The 19,652-nt window shown below is 39.2% G+C and overlaps 1 protein-coding gene across 3 annotated transcripts in view; it reads left to right on the forward strand.

Moving 5' to 3' along the window:
* The window catches only part of LOC6551582, a 46,671-nt gene that overhangs the window by 10,364 nt on the left and 16,655 nt on the right, over nt 1–19,652 (forward strand). For 2 of the 3 annotated variants that reach the window (XM_026982681.1, XM_026982680.1), the window contains exons 3-4: nt 2,612–2,649; nt 17,217–18,384. In XM_026982681.1, coding sequence (XP_026838482.1) covers nt 17,353–18,384 — 1,032 coding nt within the window. In that variant the 5' untranslated portion in view covers nt 2,612–2,649; nt 17,217–17,352. The remainder of the gene's footprint in view (nt 1–2,611; nt 2,650–17,216; nt 18,385–19,652) is intronic. The other variant, XM_026982682.1, reaches the window with a different exon arrangement.

A 19,652-nucleotide genomic window follows, 5' to 3' on the forward strand; every position in this document is an offset into this window, starting at 1 on the left:
GAGATTTGTTGGCTTGTTTGTGTCGGCGGGTGTTTTGGACTTTACAGTGAAGCCTGGCTTGGGTGAAACATGTCTTACTTAGTCGCTAATAGCTATATGAAAGCGAAATGTAATGATATATCTACACAGGTTTATCTTTTACCTTTATTCATGAAAAGGTTATAAGAACAAATTATGTATTTATTAAAGTGGGTACTAGTTTAACGTAACGAAAGAAATTGCATATGAGGTACTGGGGGAAACAGAGCAAGAAGTTGGCAATGGAAGTATGAAATGAATGAATGGGTAAAGAGAAGGAGAAGTGGGTAAACCGAAAAGGGAGCAAAAACACAAACTCGATTTGCGCACCAAATTGACTGTAAAATGTGCAATCTGCAAGTTAATAATCGCCAGACGAATGTGCCTGCACTTTGAGCCGGACAAAAAGCAGCAACAAAAACGGTAATAAAAACTACAAAAATAACACGAAAAGCCACATAAACATTGGCCAATTAAAACAACAATAGTTGTACTAGACGTATACGTAATATTACACGAAGGATAAATAAACATACGAAAAAATGTGGAGAAAACATAACTAAACCAGCCGAAACAAAAACAACAATATCAGCAACATGTACGACAACAGCCAAAAACAGCAACAATAACATTGCAGCAAAAATGGTTCAACAGCAACTATAACAACAATTTCTACAACAACGAGCCTAACAACAATTTCTACAACAGCAACAACAAAGAATCAGTCAAGCGGCAAATGCGAAAAAAACACTTGAAAATGCTTTTTCCAACCCAAAGACTTTTGCCGACAAGCTGACTTTTGGGAGAGTACTCAGTACAGTGCGCGACATAAGTTTTACAAATTATCGTACAATAGTTATGCAAAATAGAACGCAATAGTCACCTACTCCTTTATGATTTTTTTTTTAATATCGCCATAAAACATAAATGGCTTTACGTTTAGGACCCACACCTTACACTCTTGAGGCCCAGCCAGAAGACGTATCTGAAGCGGCGGTAGTTGGAAAAGAAGAAGCAATAAAACATCATAAACTCCACGAGACATGAGCGCGAACCCGTTTTCAACAATCATTCCAACAATGCGGAGTTCAATTACAAGGAAAAAACGAAGAAATATAATTAAATATCTGTTTGTATTGTTGCAAGAGCAAAGCAGAAGACTGGATACTGGAGTCTCCTAGATGATTCATAATTTGTAACTGCTAAAGAAAGGATACACAAATGGCGAAGCAGAAATTACACATTACTGGGGCCGAACAACTCAATGTCTGAGTACAATTGTATTAAATATAAATGTATTCTTAAAAATACGTCCTTAAAAAGGATGTCCCCCGATAGCGGAAGCTCAAGCATAATTGAAAATCCATAATATTTGGGAGCCTTTCCAATTCGTAGGGTTTTCTTTCCTTTTCGGGGCGTATGCAATTACCATTGATTAATGTTTAAGGAAAGAGAAGGGTAAACCGGTGGAACGGTCTGAAGAAAGTAACGCTTGTAATTATTTCTCCATTGATTGAGGTCTGAGTGGTTTCTTCTCCTGTACTCGCAGTTCCTACTCTCCTCTTCTTTTTTATTGTCGTTGGCCAATTTATGGTAGTTAAGCTTCTCCTTCTCCTTGGTCCTTCTCCTAGCGCTTCCTTCGCCGCTTTGTCGACTGCTTCTGCCTGCAAATGATGCTGTAATTTATTTGCCTTTGTCATTGCACTTGGCCGGGGTCTTATTTTCCTACATATACCTATAATATATATATATATATGTATATATATATACCATACTGGCTTCGGTTTCCCCGTCTGGCTTCTATCTTTTTGGCCACTTGTGGCAGTTTGGTTGGCGGATCCTCGGCGATGCCTGCGAATGGCTGCTCATAAATTTCTGCTGCTTGCATTTGCGTATGTTGCCCATCGTCGGCGCAGCTGCTGCTTCTTCGACTATCGATACACCGGGAGAAAAGCAAACATACTACCGACAATGTAAACTTGACAACAAATGAGAACATTTCTAGTACAAATCCAAGTTCTAATTATACAAAATTCACTCTCTTAATTACGAAATTTTAATAGTTTTGTATCCCACTTTTTTCCCTCAATGTTCATTTCGTAAACCCCCCTCGCCCGCCCCTGTGCTGTAATTTATGGGCGGATTTTTATGGTTTGTTAGGTTTTGCAGCCATAATCCAACCTATCCACTCTAGAATCAGCCACACCCCCGAATTTGCCGCCACCCCCCGCACTGCTGTCGTATTGAACACTTGCAACATCATGTTTACCTCACTATGGTTAACCCCCCCGGTAAACCACCCCTTGCTCCACGCCCCTGCATTCTTTTAGATTTATTTGTTTGCTGTTTTCCTTCTTCTGGCTTTGTTCCGCATTAAGTTTGGTTTCTTTCATTATGATTTACTCCATTCATTTTGTTGGTTCATTTGTTGCTCAACCTTTTTATATGCAAATTGTTTTGTTCGAGTAAAACAAAACTTGAGCCTTTAAGATTGGGGATTTAAGGATTCCCAGTTGGCATAGGTCAGCATTTTATTTCGAGTTAAGAAATGTTATCCATCCTTAAATAATTGTATGTTTTCTTTTCTTTGCAGTCCATCAAGGAAATCCCTTCATTTTTAAACTGTTTTGGGTAAGCTTAGACTGTTTCTAATTTAATCAAGCTGGAATGAAATCCCTTTAAAACTATTTCTAAATAAACTTCTTTCATTCAAATACTTCTGTAACGTTAGCATTTCATCGGCATTTTAATGGATTTTCCACTTCTTTGGCAAAATCAATTTTCGATTCGTTTATGAAGCACAAATATTTACTTTCATTATGCATTTTCGCCGCACTCCCTTCTTGATTTTGTGATATGCAAATCGAGTTGGAGATATAGTCGCCATATTTCCCTTTTAATATACCATTGCATTTTGTCGCTATCCGTCGTTTTCTTGGGATATTTTGTGTTAATTTCTGGCTTGCCGCCAAATCATTTCTTCAGTTTGTTTACCTTTCGATGCAACTTCTTTGCTGGCTCCCCTTTTCGTATTTATTTTCTTTTTTTCGCTTTGCATTTTTCGTTCTTTTCTCTTCTTTTCCATTTAATTGTGTTGATTTTCGCGCTTGCCATGGGGGAGACTTTTTTCTTTTCTCTGTACACGCTAAAGAATTCTTTTTTATTTTTTCGTGTGTGTCACACGTGACCAAAATTAGCCTCGAACTTTGGGGCGGGGGTCTCATTATAATTGACTTTAATGTTTTGGCACGGCGAGAGTGGAGCAAATCGAGAACTTTCATCTTTTTCCGAAAATGTTGGCATGAAAGTTCATAGCTTTTCATCTTTCTGCTTTTTAACTTGTGGAAAGGCCATGTCTTTCTTAAGGAAGCCATTTCAATGCTACTTTGAATTATCATTGAAAATTCTTAAACATTTTCTTGGGAAAATCGCGTGCCCCACGCGTGAATATCGAATGAGTACACAACTTGCCATCGATTCATTACGACTGAGAGTTAAAGTCAAGAAAAAAATGAAACAATTTCGTGACTGGCACTTGCTACTCCAACTGCGGTTACTTATTAACTTTTATGGTCCATATATAAAGTGCAATTTTCCCCATTTTCAACAAGCCGCCAGCGGCTCGAACTCATCCCTGGAAAAACAAGGGGGTTGGGTGGGGGTAAACCAGTTAAGAATTGGATGGTTGGGACCAAAAAAGCGCATGCAAGTGGCCCAAGTTAAAGCAAAACTAAACCGAGACAAGCAGACGACGAGCATCTGGAGAGTCGAATTTCTTTTGGCCATAGCAATTTACCAAATATGTACCTTTCACTTTGAAAATCGTAAAATGTCACAAACTGTTCAATAAAAACACAAATGACAATAAAAAATCCGATAAACAAGCGGTGGAAAATGGCAACCGAGGAGGCTGAAACGGTGTGTGTGTGTGTGTGGTTGTGTGTGTCCTCAGCTCATGGAGTCACAAACTCAAACTCAAACTCAAACTTAAACTCGAGCTCTCGTGGCATCGTCAACAATGCAAGCCATTGCATAAATTATTGGAAATTTATGCGAAAATTACAGCAACAACAGCGACAGCAAAACGACCACAATGTCGGCAACGGGAATCGAAGATTTAAAGTTCCAGAGATACTCACAAAAAACGTTTCAATATTCCGGAAATATATGATATATAAACACATCTTGAAAATATCTGAAACGCTCATAGAGCCTTAAACCCCACATTCAATCTTATGGGAAATAAAATATTGATCGCCCCTCATAACATATTCCATACTTATTCACACCCATCTTATTTTAAGATGTTGCAACCAAATTAGAGAGCGGAAAAATAATAATACAGAAAAAAGTCAAAGAGCGATGAAAATTTACATTGATAACGAAGTGGTGCGTTTTAAAAATTGTATTTTATGATCCAAAACGAACGTGATCCCCAATATGCAACAAACACAAACAAACAAAGGGGTCAACAAGTTGTCAACTTTTTATGATTTTCTGCCCGTCCCGCTTGTTTTAGGTTTTTTGGTTTTGTTTTTTTGTGGCTTTTGTTTGGTGTGTGTGTTAACCTTTTCTATTTGCATTTTTACGTTGCTTTTTTTATTTCTTTCAATTTGATGATGCTTTTTTTTATAAGCTCGCCAACGAAGCGTGTGAAAAAGCCAACCCAGAAAAGAGTGGAAAAACGCTTCGGCACAGAAGAGGAAACTTTGAGCCAACTAATGAGAAATAAAAGAAGACCCAGGTCTTCCAGTCTTTGTCCAAGTTGATTTTAATGGGGAGAAGGTGAAATAGAAAAACAGCCGTCTTGTATTTGGTTAATGGCTGAGACAAACTGAATTGGCCAAGTTAAGGCCTGCTCCACCAACTAGTTGGAAAACAGAAAACACAAGAAATATGCATGTGATGTAAGCCAAGTGCCCTCGGGCAGTTTCAATTTGTTCAACCGATTTCTAGTCAAAAGTTACTTCATATACACATGAATGCTACATGAATATTATATTAAGACCTTGCTCCACTGCAATTTGAAATATTATAGCCCTTTCATATTTACTTATTTAGAGATCAAGTTCACCTCTTGTTAATTCTTAATGAAGTTTCAATTACACTCGTAGCGTCGTGAAAACAAGATTGCTGGTTTCTCTTGTTTTGCATCTCGGTAATTTCCCTTAATTATTATTTGGTTATATGTATCCATTGTTGTTCGGTTCGGTTTATATGCAGAAGTGCCTATATATATATATATAATTTCTCATTCTTAACTTTTTGCCCAGCTTTGTTTGCATTTTGGCTTAGCTTGCGTTTGCTTTTCTGATTATTTCAAATCTCATTTCTCAGCGTTGTTCTTTTCTCCCTTGTTCTCTTTGCATTGTTTTAATGGCTTTTCCACATTGTTGTAATTAAAATACGTTTAACGGTGCTTTGCATATCCTTTGCCTCAAAGGAAAAGCCTACGAACTTGGGGCATTTTCTCAAGAGTTTTTCCTTGGGAAACTAACAACAAAGTTTGAAATTACCTCCTCGTACAGTGAAAACCATTCATGTGCGTCTCGAGTATTTTATGGGCAGCGAAACAACTGAAACTCCAATGTGGTTGCGAGTAATTAAATGCGCAGCCCCTTTCCAAAAGCCATCTTCTAGTTTTATATACTTCCTATGCATGTATATACATATGTATATATATATATCTATATATATCTTTATACATGCGACTTTTTGCACACAAGAAACGTGTCAAAGCAAAAAATAAACAAAAATACAAGAAAAAACTCAGCAATCATTTGAAGTCAGCTGCTGCTGCTTCTCTCAATTAACTTTGCATGCATTTAATTGCTTGGACAACGAATTTAATTGGATATAAAGCAACCAAGTGCATTACATAAGTCTTGCATATGCACAAAAAGCGCCTATGAATGTATATACATATATATTCATGCATAAGCCAACAATCCAATAGAATTGTTATGAAAATGGCCAACTTTCTGTTAGAAATAAGAATTCCGTAAAATGTATCAGTTAATTGAAGCAAACAAGTTCATAGAGTTCAGCTGTAAGGCTATTCAATTATTTACAATTATACGTACTACATATTTGCAATGCATGCAACATGATTCTAATTATGTAGTATTTTAGCATTTTAGTATTACAAAGCAACTGAAATTTCTAAATTGACTAAACTTTAGTCATTTCCTGCCCATTTCCTTGTCATATTTTTTGGCCACCCAGATAAGCCGACTGGCAAACAGTTTCCTTTAATTTTGTCGCCACTTAATTTTGATTTATTTGCCTCTGTCATTCGGGGTCCTTTTTTATTTTTGCCCGCCCACCCATTCGCCATTTTGCCAGTTTTCATTGGGCTTTTCTTTTGCTTTTGCATTTTCATGTTTTTTTTGTTTTTTTTTTTTGCCTGATTTGACATTTAAATGGTACAACGATACGTCTGCTTTGAGTGTCTGCCTGTCTTTTAGCCTTTTTGTCTTTCTGTCTTTCTGTCTGCTAACTTGGCTTTCATTTCCGTGCGACCCAAATTAAAGGGAGACGACAAATTGCCAAGAGAGATTTTCATTTGGCTTCTGTTTGGCGCCTCAATTGCCATTCACCCACGGCAATTAAATGCTTTTCAAGTTAACCTTTCGCCGACGACAGACCACAATAATATTAATTATAGTTTTCGATGCTCGGCTTGAATGGGCATTCAATTAAAGAAGAAGCCTGACAATTAATTAATTAAGTCCCTGGGAGTTTTCGTGTGTGTAAATGTCTCTTTGCTTTTCACTGGCTTTCCCAGTTTAAGTGAATACTCGAACTAGAAACTTATTAACTACAAATTCATTGATGCGGCGTGACTTATTAAGTGGTTATTTGTCTGCCAATAAAATGAAGGCAACAGTTAGAGCGTTGAGCCAAAATGACAAATTATCTATTATCTATTATAGATCTTGTGTAAATGATTGAGTTCACTTCATCTCTTGCTAGCAAATAAATGCGAAATAGGTGAGATTAATTTTAAGTATAGCCCGTGCGTAGCCTATTCATCAGCCTTCAATCCCAACCGATTCAATATCGGGGGCTACGCCCAATTGACTTTCGATAAAGTCTTCTGCCCCTCTTTTTTATTTTTTACCTTCTGAGAACTTTGCCCGCTTTCCCTCTTTACTTTACCCCCGGTTTTTACGAGTGCATCATGAATATGCTGGCGTTGTTGTTGATGTTGTTTGTTAGCCTGTTTTGTTTGTTTTACCTTTTTTTTATGGCCTGACGCCAGGAGTCAGCTCCCACAGCATTTTCAGCTTTATTTATTTATGTTTGTTGTATTTTCTGGTGTTTTTTTGTTGTGTCCCCAAGTTCAAGCAATGAAATTCATAAGATGGTGAAAATCCGCTTGCGACCCCTCAACAGTTTTCATTTTAATGGGATTCTCTTTTTTGGGAAATTTATGTTTTTAAATATTTACAGGTTTTTACACTTTTGGCAGCAGCAGCTCTTTGTTACTTAATTATGGGGGGGAAGGGTTTACTGTTGCCACTCTAATTCAGATTTTCGTGTTTAATGTGTTTGTTGTGTTGTTTGTTTTTAATTCATTTTTGTCTGCCGCGTCTTTTGTTTGATTAATGAAGTTGTTTGTTTAAAGGGCTTTGGATTACGCGCTTTCAATTGAGGTTTTTCCTTTCGAGCTGTTTCTTTTTCCTTCATATACTACTCACTTACATACCTTATAGGGCAATCGTTTTTTTGGTCTCACTTTTGTCAGATCTCACTGATTTTATTCCAAGGTTGCGCCTGTTCACGATCAAAGGGTTGCATTGTAAGCTTCGAGTTTCGCCCATCGGCTCCACCTCCAACTACAACTACAACTACAACTCCAACTTCAGCTCCAGCTCCACGTATAGTTATCTCAAGGTGAGGCCCACAAAAAAGCAACCGACCGACCGATGAAGAATACGTATAAAAATCCCCATTAAAGGGCATGAAACGCCAAGGTTGGCTTGTTAAGTTTTTCGGTTGTTACATTGCTGCTGTTGTTGTTGCTGCTGCGAGTGCAATTGCAAATTAAAATTGTTTTTCCATAATTATTTACTCTTTTTTTTTGTTTTGTTTTTTTTTAGCCTTCTGCTCTGCCGCAGTTGATTGGCTTGTGTACGAAAAAGGTTGTTCACGATTGTGTCAACTTGTCGCTCTTGTTTTTTGGACACTGGGTAAAACAAAAGATATATAAATGCACACACACATGCATATATGGTGTATGAAAAAATAAGTCAAAACGAGACCAGAAATATGTTTCCCGGTTATGCAATCCCGATTGTCTGCGGGCCAAAACGAAACGGTTTTTGTTTTAGCGCAGCCGATTTTTAATTACATGTTGTAATTGCTTTCGAAAACTCGTTTGGACATTCTTCAAATTGTAAAAAACAAGGTATTTCTGGTGTATATTTTGAAACCTTGTCCACGGGTATTTTGTTCAAATTTATAGTAATGAATGGGCAAAAACTATGGTTTGTAATACTCTTAAGTAGGAGAAATCTTTGTCATTTGTGGAGGTGATGTCCGCATGGAATTAAAGACATAACTCCTCGAGACAAACTCGATCGGCTTGACTCCTTTTGGCCATGTCTCTGCCCCCACAAAATGTCACTTGCCACATGGCTCTCTCGCTCTCTCGCTCATTCTCTCAGCTATTTGCCATTTGCCTTTGGGAACAGAATGGAGTGGAGCTCCATGTGTCATTTTTATCGCTTCAGTCCATGGTAAAGCCCGAAACCCCTAACTTGCACCACTCCCCGCCCCCTTGGCATCCCGAATTCGGAGTGCTCCAAGTGGCGCTGCATAAAATTGCCAACTACACAATCGCAGTCTGGCTTGCTTTTTATGACTCAGAAGTGCTTTACGCTGTGATTGAGTAGACAGCCGACCGCAGCGGCGTGGGGCAAAGGGGATCGAGTATGCATGTATGTGCAGGGAAAATAAAGAGGAGTCATGTAAATGTGGAAATCGAAATTGTGAAAGTTAAGTAGACGACGGCAACTTGTCGCTGGGTCTATATATAAGTACCAAGTACTTCACAATTCCGCGAATCACCACCCACCACCCATCAGAGCAATCGGATATATATCTATATATGGCCGTTATTCGGCGGCAATCGAAGAGTAACCAATGCATATGCAATGGCCACTTTTATTGGCAAAGAAACCTATCAAATCACTGCATAGAAAATGCTATGGCATTCTTAGAATTTCGTATTGCAACAACCTTTAGTTTGACTTTAAATAGTGCCCAACAATAGAAATAATTAAACGTGATTAAAATAATGAGCGCGTTTATGAACTTTCATAATCTTATCATTTAAAGATAATGTCTACAACTTTGTTGCTAGAACAAAGCTGCATTTAAATTCGCGTATTAAAGTCTTATTACGCCTTGCCCATACTTAGGACCCATTTTCAAAAGATTTATACGTTCGTGTAGGGATATCAGATCTGGGAGGAACCCTTGCATCTTTGGTTACCTCATAGTAATTTGCAGAAATTTGTTGCTGCCTTCACCCAGAGCTGTACGCACACATACATATATACAAGTAAAAACATATAAATATAAATAGCCAGGCCGTGATAGCCACTTGCCACTTGGCCACTGGCCGCTGGCCGCTCTGGGCTGCACTTACGTGGCTTACCTGGCTTTCTTGGCCAAATTCCCAGTCATTTGGGTTCACTGCGATCTCCACCTCCCGCTCCCCCTTGGTTCCCTGCCCATTTTCCCCTTTCCACGGAGGGCAGTTTGTGTTGGCCATTTCGGTTGCCGTTTTCGGTTGTTATGGCCACTTGCAACACACACATACAACATCAGCACGTAGAAAGGTAGACGAACAACTCGAAAAAAGGCAACGAAACGAAAGAAAAATATCTGAAAAATTGATTAAAGTTCTTGCAACGCGCAAGCGGCATCAATTACCTGTTGCGGTTGGCTCTGAGGTTTGGCAACAGCAGCAGCAGCAGCAGCAACCGAAATCAGGTGAAGGAGAGATGCGGCTGCGGCTGCAGAAGATGAGGCACATAACCGAGGCAAAGTTAAATATGATTACAGCGCTTGGCTTTTAGTTTGAAGCATTTTTCAATATATGCGATGATAAAAAAAATTCGTTGTGGTTGTTTGTTGTTTCTTGTTGTTGTTGCTGTCGGTTGGCATAATCAAGCTAAATTTGTTGTTGCTGCTGCCGCCGTTTCGTGAGCTGGCTTCGTGCTGCATCACTACACGGCAAGAAAAAGTGCTAAAGAAATTCGAATACTGCATTTTGCCATGATTATTAATTAGAAATAACATGATCATTGAAGTACACAGTCCCAGATTCATAACCTATATACACACTTACTGCCACCAAATATCTGACCTTCCAATTCAGCTTACTGCGGAAATATTTCTCAGATCATTATACCTTTCGGTGTAAAAGAGAATTTCCAGTTTTAAGCTTGGGCATGGCTTTTCTTTGCCACTCTCCCTCCTTCATTTTTCTGCTGTCTCTATATTTTTGTTTTCCTTTTCCTTTGCCTTTGCCTTTTTTTTTTTTTTGATTGATGATATTACATTTTCAACTCATGTGTGCGCCCTTCTCTTTCCCACCATCTAAGGCCGTCTCTGTCGCACACTCTGGGCTGTGAAGAAAGCGCTTAATTGCTTTTGAATGCTTTCCGTGAGTTGCATTTGCCGCCGCCAGCAAAACGGAAAAAACTCTGAAAAAATTGTAAGAAAAAATAAAGGAAAAAGACAACTGGTGGTTGGGGACCGGCTTGTTTATGTAAAAAATGTAAAATCATTAAGGCAAGCACAGCAGCAGCAACTTCTGGCATCGTCTTCAACTTGGGTTCTTCGGTACTTTGCCTCTTTGGACATTGTCTATGGCTACAGTTTGAGAAGCACTGCAGTTAAATGCCAAACAGCCGGGGAGCAACAACAAAGGGAATCTTTAAAGCTCGGGAATCAGCCACTCTCGAGCTGGAAACACTTGAGCTGGGGCACCTACTCCACCTCCACCTTCTCCTCCAACTCCAACTCCATCTACAGCTTCTCCTCTTTGGGTTCCTCCCCCTCTATTGTGTAGAAATGCCAGCTAGAAAATCGAAAATCCAACCGCAAAGTGGAAAACTAAGAAGAAACGAGCGAAGAAGCCAAGTCAAGTCTTCTCATTGTAGATAAAGCTATTTCTGAGGTACGATGAAAAGGTCGAAAATGTTGGCTTATGAAGTGGTTCTGTTTGAATTTGTACAGAAAACTTGGCATTGTGTTACACAGATCTATTTCACACTTTATCTGCAGCTTAAATTTTATAAAAATAACGACATATGTTTATTTGTTCGATATAAGAATTACTAAAGGTTTAGATATTGATGACTAATCAAACAGCGATTATAACTTTCGGTATTTAAGGCTAACCCTTAAATATTTCTATGACTGCTGTTTGGGAAACTAGTTATCTTATATTTTTGTATATTAGTAATTTCAGGGTATTTTGCATTCCATGTTTTAGGAATACTATAAGGCCTGCATAGCTCATTATTTGGTTGTAGCTGCTTTTCAGGCTTTTTCTATTTTATTTTATTTTTTTATGTTTTTGACAAAACAATAAAGGAAAACTCCCTTTGCATTTCGCAACATTTTTAGAGTTGAAGTAGCTGGTTAGGCCCGAGAAAAGAGAGGAAAAGGCAGGCAGAAAGAAGACCATTTGCTGCATCATTAATGGAGCCAGCCTGCGGGGGGCGGGGGAGATCCAGTGCCCCCCTGTTACCCCCTTTTGATCATTGGGTAAATATCAACAAGCTGCTCGGGTCTGTCCATGTCTGCGACTAAAAGATTTTTTCAATTCCTGGAATTTAATCAAGGTGCATCTGCAAGACGGGCACAAAAAAATCGAGGGGACCGCTGGCGGTGGTCGTTGTTGTTTTTGTTCTTGTTCAAGTTGTTCTTCTTGTTGTTGTTGCTGTTGTGGATGTGTCTGCCCAAATAGTTAAAGGGCAAAATAAATAAACGTCGTTGTCGGTCGACAAATGTGACGACAACGCCGACGAAGAAGAAACTCTTGCCTATAACGATGTGCCGATAATGAAAGAGTAAGTTAATGTTGCTGTTGCTGTTGCTGTGTGAAATCGTTTTGTAGATCCGCGTGATGCGATAATATTTTATACACCCTACTTACTTTTCCTCTCCACTTCTGTTTTTTTTTTTATCTCTCTCTTATATTTGGATTTTACCTAGCCAAGAAGCTGTTTCGTTCGTATCTGTAAGATACTTGTACTTTTTGCTGCACTGGCATTTAATTGTTGCAACACACCTGCAAAATTTGAAAAACTAAATAAATAAGAAAACGTTTCACACGCTAAGAGAATCAAACGGAAAGGAAAATATAAAATAATATAGAGCGAGGAAGAACTGTAGAAGCAGCTGCTCGGCAGAACCAAATCATTTTTTTGTATAGTAACAAAAGAATCAAAATGTATAGAATAGGGGAGATCCGGAACAACAGCTGTTGCTCGGCTATTGTTTTGTATCCATTAGATACATAGTCACCCGAAATGTATCTCATAATTTGTATGGGCTATTTGAAGCGTTTACCTGCTCTCCTCAAAACCGCTCAATTGTTCTCAAAGGATGCCAAATGATGGAACCGGTTTGGTTTCCAGATTTATTTGTTCAACTTTTACACCTGCAGAGATACAGATACACGCAGCAGTCAGAGATTAAGATACATACAAATGGGGTTATTCGACCAGCAATTACAACCAAATAAGTAGTAGCTTAAATTACCATCCATCTATTATGCAGGGCCACCCAACATGTGGATTAAAATGTGAAGCCATTCTGTTTATTTTTGCAAATCAATGTAGAGATGAAAATCATATGTGCTTTGTTGAGTTTCTCGATTGCAATACGATTTTTGCGCATCGCCCTTATTAAGCATTCATCGCTCATTCATTCAGTATCTGTGTACTTGGGGAGTATAATAACAATGAATACAAATTAAAGACCAGCAGACGCATTATTATGAGTGCATAATGTTGGCAGATTTATTCACCAGACTACCAAGAGAATTGAAAGCGGCTTAATAACAATATGATGAGCGGAACATTTCAATTCAAAGAGGCAGACACAAAATAAACCGAGGGGAAAATATAAATATTTATTTAGTAAGGAGCTGAAGAATTCAAATTATACGATCGATAAATCTTAATAATACATATGTATATACTGTTTAAGCTTGGAGAAACACCTTTGGAAATAATCTAAAGCCTCAGAATATCTGCTTTCCACATTATGCAGCTGTAGGTACTTTTTGTAAATATATACATTATATAGTTTATAATTTATTCCCCAATTTGCCCAAGTTTTTGCATTTACTTATGTTTACAAAGTTTTTTCTCTGACAATGATTTGTTGCCTATTCTTGTGCGCGCTGCTAATTTACGAGGCTAATTTGCTGCGGCAAGTTATTCATTGCACTGCACTTGACTGACGCGGTCTTGGCTTTCATCCCCTTGCCCCCTTTTGTTGTGTTGGCCATTTCCTGTCACGTCTCTGCCACATGAGACAGCAACAGAAAAGAGCAAAAACAATCAAGAAAGAGGGGCAAGCGAGGCAGCAGCTCAAACTGGTCAAAGAATTTGCAAGAAAAGTTTCGTTGTTTCTACAGGAAATCCAAAAGAGTTGGGGTAATACAGGGGGGTTAAAAGTATGCCAATTGCCAGGGTCAGGACCTAAACATGAAGAAAAAAAATGGCGACGAGCTGTAGCCAAGACTTCCTCTCTATGTTATACCTCTTTTTTCCCCTTCCTTCAGCAGCTGCATAAAGTGGAAAGTTTATCGAATTATGTGCAAAGTGACAAAGTCGTACAAGAAGGAAACTGGGAGCGATTCAGCTAAGTGATTATCCAATCCTGGCATCTGGCAGGGATATCATTAATCTAACATTAGCCCATCACGAAAAGTGCACTCAAAACTAATCGAGCTCTTTAACAAGTTTAAGCCCATTTAGTGTAAAGAACTTCCCTTGAGATTTTTAGATATATTTTCAAACTTTCAATTGTCGAAATAAAATGTATACCAAGTGTATATCGCTTGTCTTTTTCCCTAGTTATAAACCTTATCAACTGGCTAATGTAATTATTGGCAGATACTCAAGTGGGCCACAAGCTAACTGTGAAGATAATGAGATGGAATTTTCTGAAAGGGCATGTTGGCTTACTTGGCCAGAAGAGCTCGTCGCAAATGGGCTGAGAGACCGTGAAAAGTCAGCTTTCAATGGCGCTTTTCCTACGTCTGCCTCCTGTCTCCTTTGAGGCATCCTTTAGATATTCCTACTAATTTTTGCCCCCGCCCAAGCTTTTGCCCTTTTATCCTTGACATCTTTTTGTCTCATTAACATTTGCGCCACACAATCAACGGCAGTCGACGAGACTGGACAGCGTTTTTTCTACGTTGTTGTTGTTGTGTCTGTGTCTGGTTTTTTTTAACTTTTTTTGTTGCAACTCCTTCATGACACGCTCTTCTGCTCCCTTTTCCCACTTTCTCCAGTGTAATTCTTCTCCGCCTCGCTTGCACAGTGGTTCGAAACTCGTTATTAGGAGATTACAGGAAACAGGATTACATTTAATTAATTAACTTCACAGTTGACTACAAATGTGTTGTATAGACTTTGCCTAATGGTTGTGACTGGTTGGTTAGTCTTCACTTAAGTTCTGCTGCTTTTTGTCAAACCCAACAAAACACTAGTTTATGTTTATTTTCTTCTGCCCAAGCGCAAATTGCAAAACTGTCCAGGAAACAGGGTATGTATTATGTTGAACTGAAGAATATACACTTTGAGGAGTTTATACAAACCTCGGATTTGTAGGGTATTTTAGACGCTGATCTGTTAGCAGCCACTTCTTGTTTTTTGTTTTATTATCCCTGCTTTCAGCTGCAATTTCAATTTAGTATCTGTTTGGTTCTGTGTTCGGTGTTCTACTCTTTGTTTTTATTTTGCTGTTTGTCATGGTTGATGCTGCTGCCGCTGTTGTAGCATTTGTTTGACAAGCACCACGTACAACACACTCGTTTGGCGGAGAGGGGCTGTGGTGTGGTGTATATGAGTTGGCTACAAAATTAAAAATGATATGGAATCAACAGCGAACTGTGGGCAACAGGGAGCTGGGGAAATTGGCAAGCAAAAGATGCACTCGACCATGTTAACCAAGGGCCGAGAACCCGGGAAACAAGTCAGTGTCAGTGTGGAAAGGCAAAAAAGTGAACTTTATGACATGTACACACCGAGTCCGAGGCGGGAAATGGAAGTAAGCAAATACAAATGGAAACAACTTAGATGGGGGAATGGGAACCCAATGAGATGAGGGGCTCAAAAGGAGATTTTAGTATAGGAGAAACCCTGAGAGTGTATCAAGTTCCGTTTGACTTGCTTGCATATCTGATCAACTGCTATACTTAACCTCTTTATACCTTATAAGTCGACCGTTGAAATAAACTTTTCTTATTAAAGCTTTTTCTTGGTATTTTGTCTCTGCAGTTTTTCCGACCCTCACTTTCCTTTGTCACTTATGCAATCAGCAATGTCACGACAGAAGCACCTAAAAACCTGCTGGAAAACAAGAGTGGGTGAATCATTCATCCATTATTATATTCTTCAACCATATTCTTCTTGAGCTGACAGGTCTTTGTTCCCTTGCTTGTTTTCATAACATTTTATTATTACGTCAATGGGTGGACGATGCGATTAATTGACAGTTGCCATGGTTCTTCTATTTTTGCTCCTGCGGTTGCTCCGGATCCTTATATTTTTTCGCAATTTTGGTTTCAAAGTTTCATATTCATTTCAACCAAAGTGAAATGCAAGGGCCAAAAGATAGGTCATTGTGCCCTTTTTTTATACATATGTGGAATTGACAGATTTTGGTCTGTTCAATATGTGGAAAATAATGCTACTGACGACGCAATTTAGTTGTCTTTACTTTGTTGCTTCATTCAGCTTTTGGTATTGGAGGTGCATTTCAATTTTTTTTGTTTGTTTTTTTTGCCATTCTTTTAATCTTTTTGATCATTTTTAACCAAGATATGATTAAAATGCCCATCAACAAATTTGTTAATTTTTGCCAAAAGCCGTTTTTCCGAATTTCGGTCATAAAATAATCAGTTTTTTGGCCATAACTTTTAAAATACTTGTCTGAATATGGAATGTTATACGTCGATGAGCTCGTAATTAAATTTCCAATTTACTGTGTTCAAAAATGGGAATGCTAATTTTTTGGCATTTTTTGCAAATTTTAATGATGCTACCCCTTAAAAAAATGCAAAAATTGATCAAAAAATTAATTTTCCTAAATCCATCAAAAATTGATGGGGATCGTTAGTTTTGGTAATTAGCTGCTCAAAACAGTTATTCTTTCATCTTTACGACCACTTTTGGCCAAGTTATGATTAAAATGCCCATTTAAAATATTTCAATTCTCGCCAAAATCTGATTTTCCGAATTTTGATGATGTTACAAAAAATGCGAAAATTGACCTAAAAATTAATCTTCTTAAACCCTCCAAAAAGTGATGGGAATGATTAGCATTGATAATTAGCTGTTCAAAGTAGTCATTCATTTTGCTTTAATACCATTTTTAGCCATTCTGTGGTGAAAACGCAATCACAAATATCTAAATTACGCCAAAGTATTTTTTCTTCTGATTTTTGATTATTTTCATTTTAACGTAAAACGTGAATTGTAACATTTGTTGGTAACAATTCAATTTGAGTTTTCTTTGGAGATTTTTCTACTGGTGACAGAGGTTCTAGTTGTCATAGTTCCTGTTGTTTGAGGTTCCTGTTACAGTTACTGTATCTATAATAACATCAGATGCTAAAAGCTTCTCCTCCTGCTTCCGCTGTGGCTGCAACAATTGCATCAACTGATGTTGCTCTGGTGACTGAAGTTGCAATTGTGGCTGACATATCCCATTACAGTTTCCGTTACTGGTACTTCACTCAAAGGAGGTGGAATCAGAACAATCAGTACAGGCAGTACAAGAGCTGCAACATGCAAAAGAGTTGAGAAATACTAGCTTATTTTCTATATGTACATATTATATGTATGAATTTTACTGCCAATAAATGCGAATCTTTATTTATTATATGTATATAAATTCTCTTTCTCTGACTTTTCTTTTCTTTTCTTTTTCAGTAAACGCAAACTAGTGGAAAATTGTGGCAAGCTCCTGTCGTCATCGTCGTCGTTCTCCCCAGCCAACTGTCATTGTCTTTGGCATTGGGCAACATTTTAATTGAAAAAGTTTTGCCAACTCTGGCACACAGGAGAGATGACTGTGAAATTGGCCAAGCTTTTTGGGGGCGTGACAACGGGTGGCATTGAGATCCTGGACTCCCCGGGCAATCCGCAACAACATCCGGACCAACAGCATCAGCATCTGCAGCAGCAGCAACAGCAACCACTAACTGCACCGCAGCAACATATGCAACAACCACCACCTCTGCCGCCACCAAATGCGAATATGAAGAGTCTCAAGTATTACGAGCATCTGCAGGCCACCTACGACTGCCACGATCTGATGGATCACGAGCAGGATCAGGATGACTACGAGGACACCTGCATGCAGCGCAATCATCCGTACAACAATTCCCAGAGACCGCTTTTGGGCGACAGGCGACCGCAGCTCACGGTGATGAGTGTGGGTAAAAAGGGCGGAAAGTCTGGGATGCAGGTGCAGAATCTGCCACTGCCACTGCCACCATTGCCACCATTGCCACCATTAAGGAGCTACATTTCACCTTATGTGCAGCAACAGAAACGGGACAGTGCGAAGGGGTTGCATGGATTCAATGACTTCGATGCCCTGTCCCAGCAATATAATCAGCACCTGCAGAGCCCACATATTGGCTATCCCTACGGCAGTCCACCGTCGCCAACGGCTCAATCCAGTGATTTTTGCTTCGATCGCCAAACTGGATTGGTCATGCTGCCCGGCAACGCGGGCGGCCAGGTCATCTCAAGCAGTTCGAGCAACTGCAGCAGCTCACACACCACGTCCACCTCCTCACCCACTAGATATTACCCAGATAACCCGGGCCATGCCACTGGTCTTTATGCCTCCCGCTTCGAGGATGACTTTTGCATGCGTCGTCCCGCCGTCCAGGAAACTTCATCACCCATCACTGCCGGTGTTGGTGTAGGTGGAGCAGGAACAGGATCAGGATCAGGATCAGGAGTAGGTGGAGGACCCTTCATCTTTGGCATTGCACCGGAACAGCAGGTCACGGATTATGGCAGCAACCCACTGCCTCCAACTCCGCCGCAGCTGAAACAACAATCTGTGATTAGTCGAAGCCCACTGGTGAGTTTACTTATCCTACTTACACTTTAAAACAATATTTAACAAATGTTACCGAGCCCAACAAAATTATAAATAAATGCCAAGGGTGGGTAGATATTATACACTTTTATGTTGCCAAGCAGCAGTAACATAAGCAACAAATTTACCACCTGGACAGGTGTGTGAAAAAGCCTTGGCCAAAAAATAAGAAAACCTTTTCTTTGTGGAGTTTCGTTGGGTTTTTCCCACAGCAAAGTGGGTTGCACAGTCGGTTTTGGGAGAAGTGTTGTGAGAAAATTCTGCAGCATGCAAGCCTAGAAACAAACAATCGATTGTTGTATTCTTCTTCAATTTTTTCCTGCCTCTTCTATGTGTTTTTCTGCACCCTGTTTTATTTTAGTGGCCTAAGAATACACCGTTGTTGCTGCTGGCGTGGGTGTTGCAAGTTGTTTGTTGCTGCCGTTCGAATGGCAATTGCTTTCAGCATTTCGCATCGGAACGTCGTCTGTCTATTTTGATAATGGCCAAAGGTTCTCGGCTCCTCGTTTACCTGCCAGACTGATAAATGGTCAGTGGGCGTTAAGATGATGGGATGCGCTGGAGGAAGGGAGAAATCTTCTTACTGTCCAACTACCAACTACAACACTTGCCCGAAGACAAAGCCCGTCAATGTCTGCGCCTGTGTCTGGCTGAGCTTTTCATTTCAACAGCCAGCCAGGTGGTAGGAGCAGGAAGTTCAGGACTTTTCCGGACTCTTCGCTCCACCGACTCTTTCCAACTGTGCCACTCTTGGCCCATTAAAGCCAAGCAAATTAAAATGTTGCTCGAATAAAATGTAAGAGCCTTTTAACGTCGCTCTCCTTTTCATTATTTCGCGCTTTTTCGCAGAGCGAACGGAATCCTTTTCTAGATTAAAACACATTTCGTACATTAATAATGAAATTAATCCATGAATAGCAAGTGTGAGGGAAATTAGGAAGGGAGCACTTAATGTATGAAATAATGAGAAAAAACTGCAAGATAAGAAGCTGGCAGAAAATGGGAAGTTTATTAGATGAACGGTCTACAAAATGAAAACATATACACCTGCTTTCCTTAATCGTACCAAAATAAGTTTGCAATGTATTTGTTTCAGTTAAATATTTTTAAAGAAATGCAATGGCAAAAAAATGCAATGCAGAACCAAAACAGGTAGGCAACCAAACTGGTTAAGTAGTTTTCAACTTTGTCATGGAAAAATGATAAAATCTTTCCAAAGGGCTTAAATATTCGAAATGAAAAATCGCCTT

Source organism: Drosophila erecta, unplaced genomic scaffold (assembly GCF_003286155.1).
Source record: "Drosophila erecta strain 14021-0224.00,06,07 unplaced genomic scaffold, DereRS2 tig00000152-arrow-arrow-pilon, whole genome shotgun sequence".
Lineage (NCBI taxonomy): Eukaryota > Metazoa > Arthropoda > Insecta > Diptera > Drosophilidae > Drosophila > Drosophila erecta.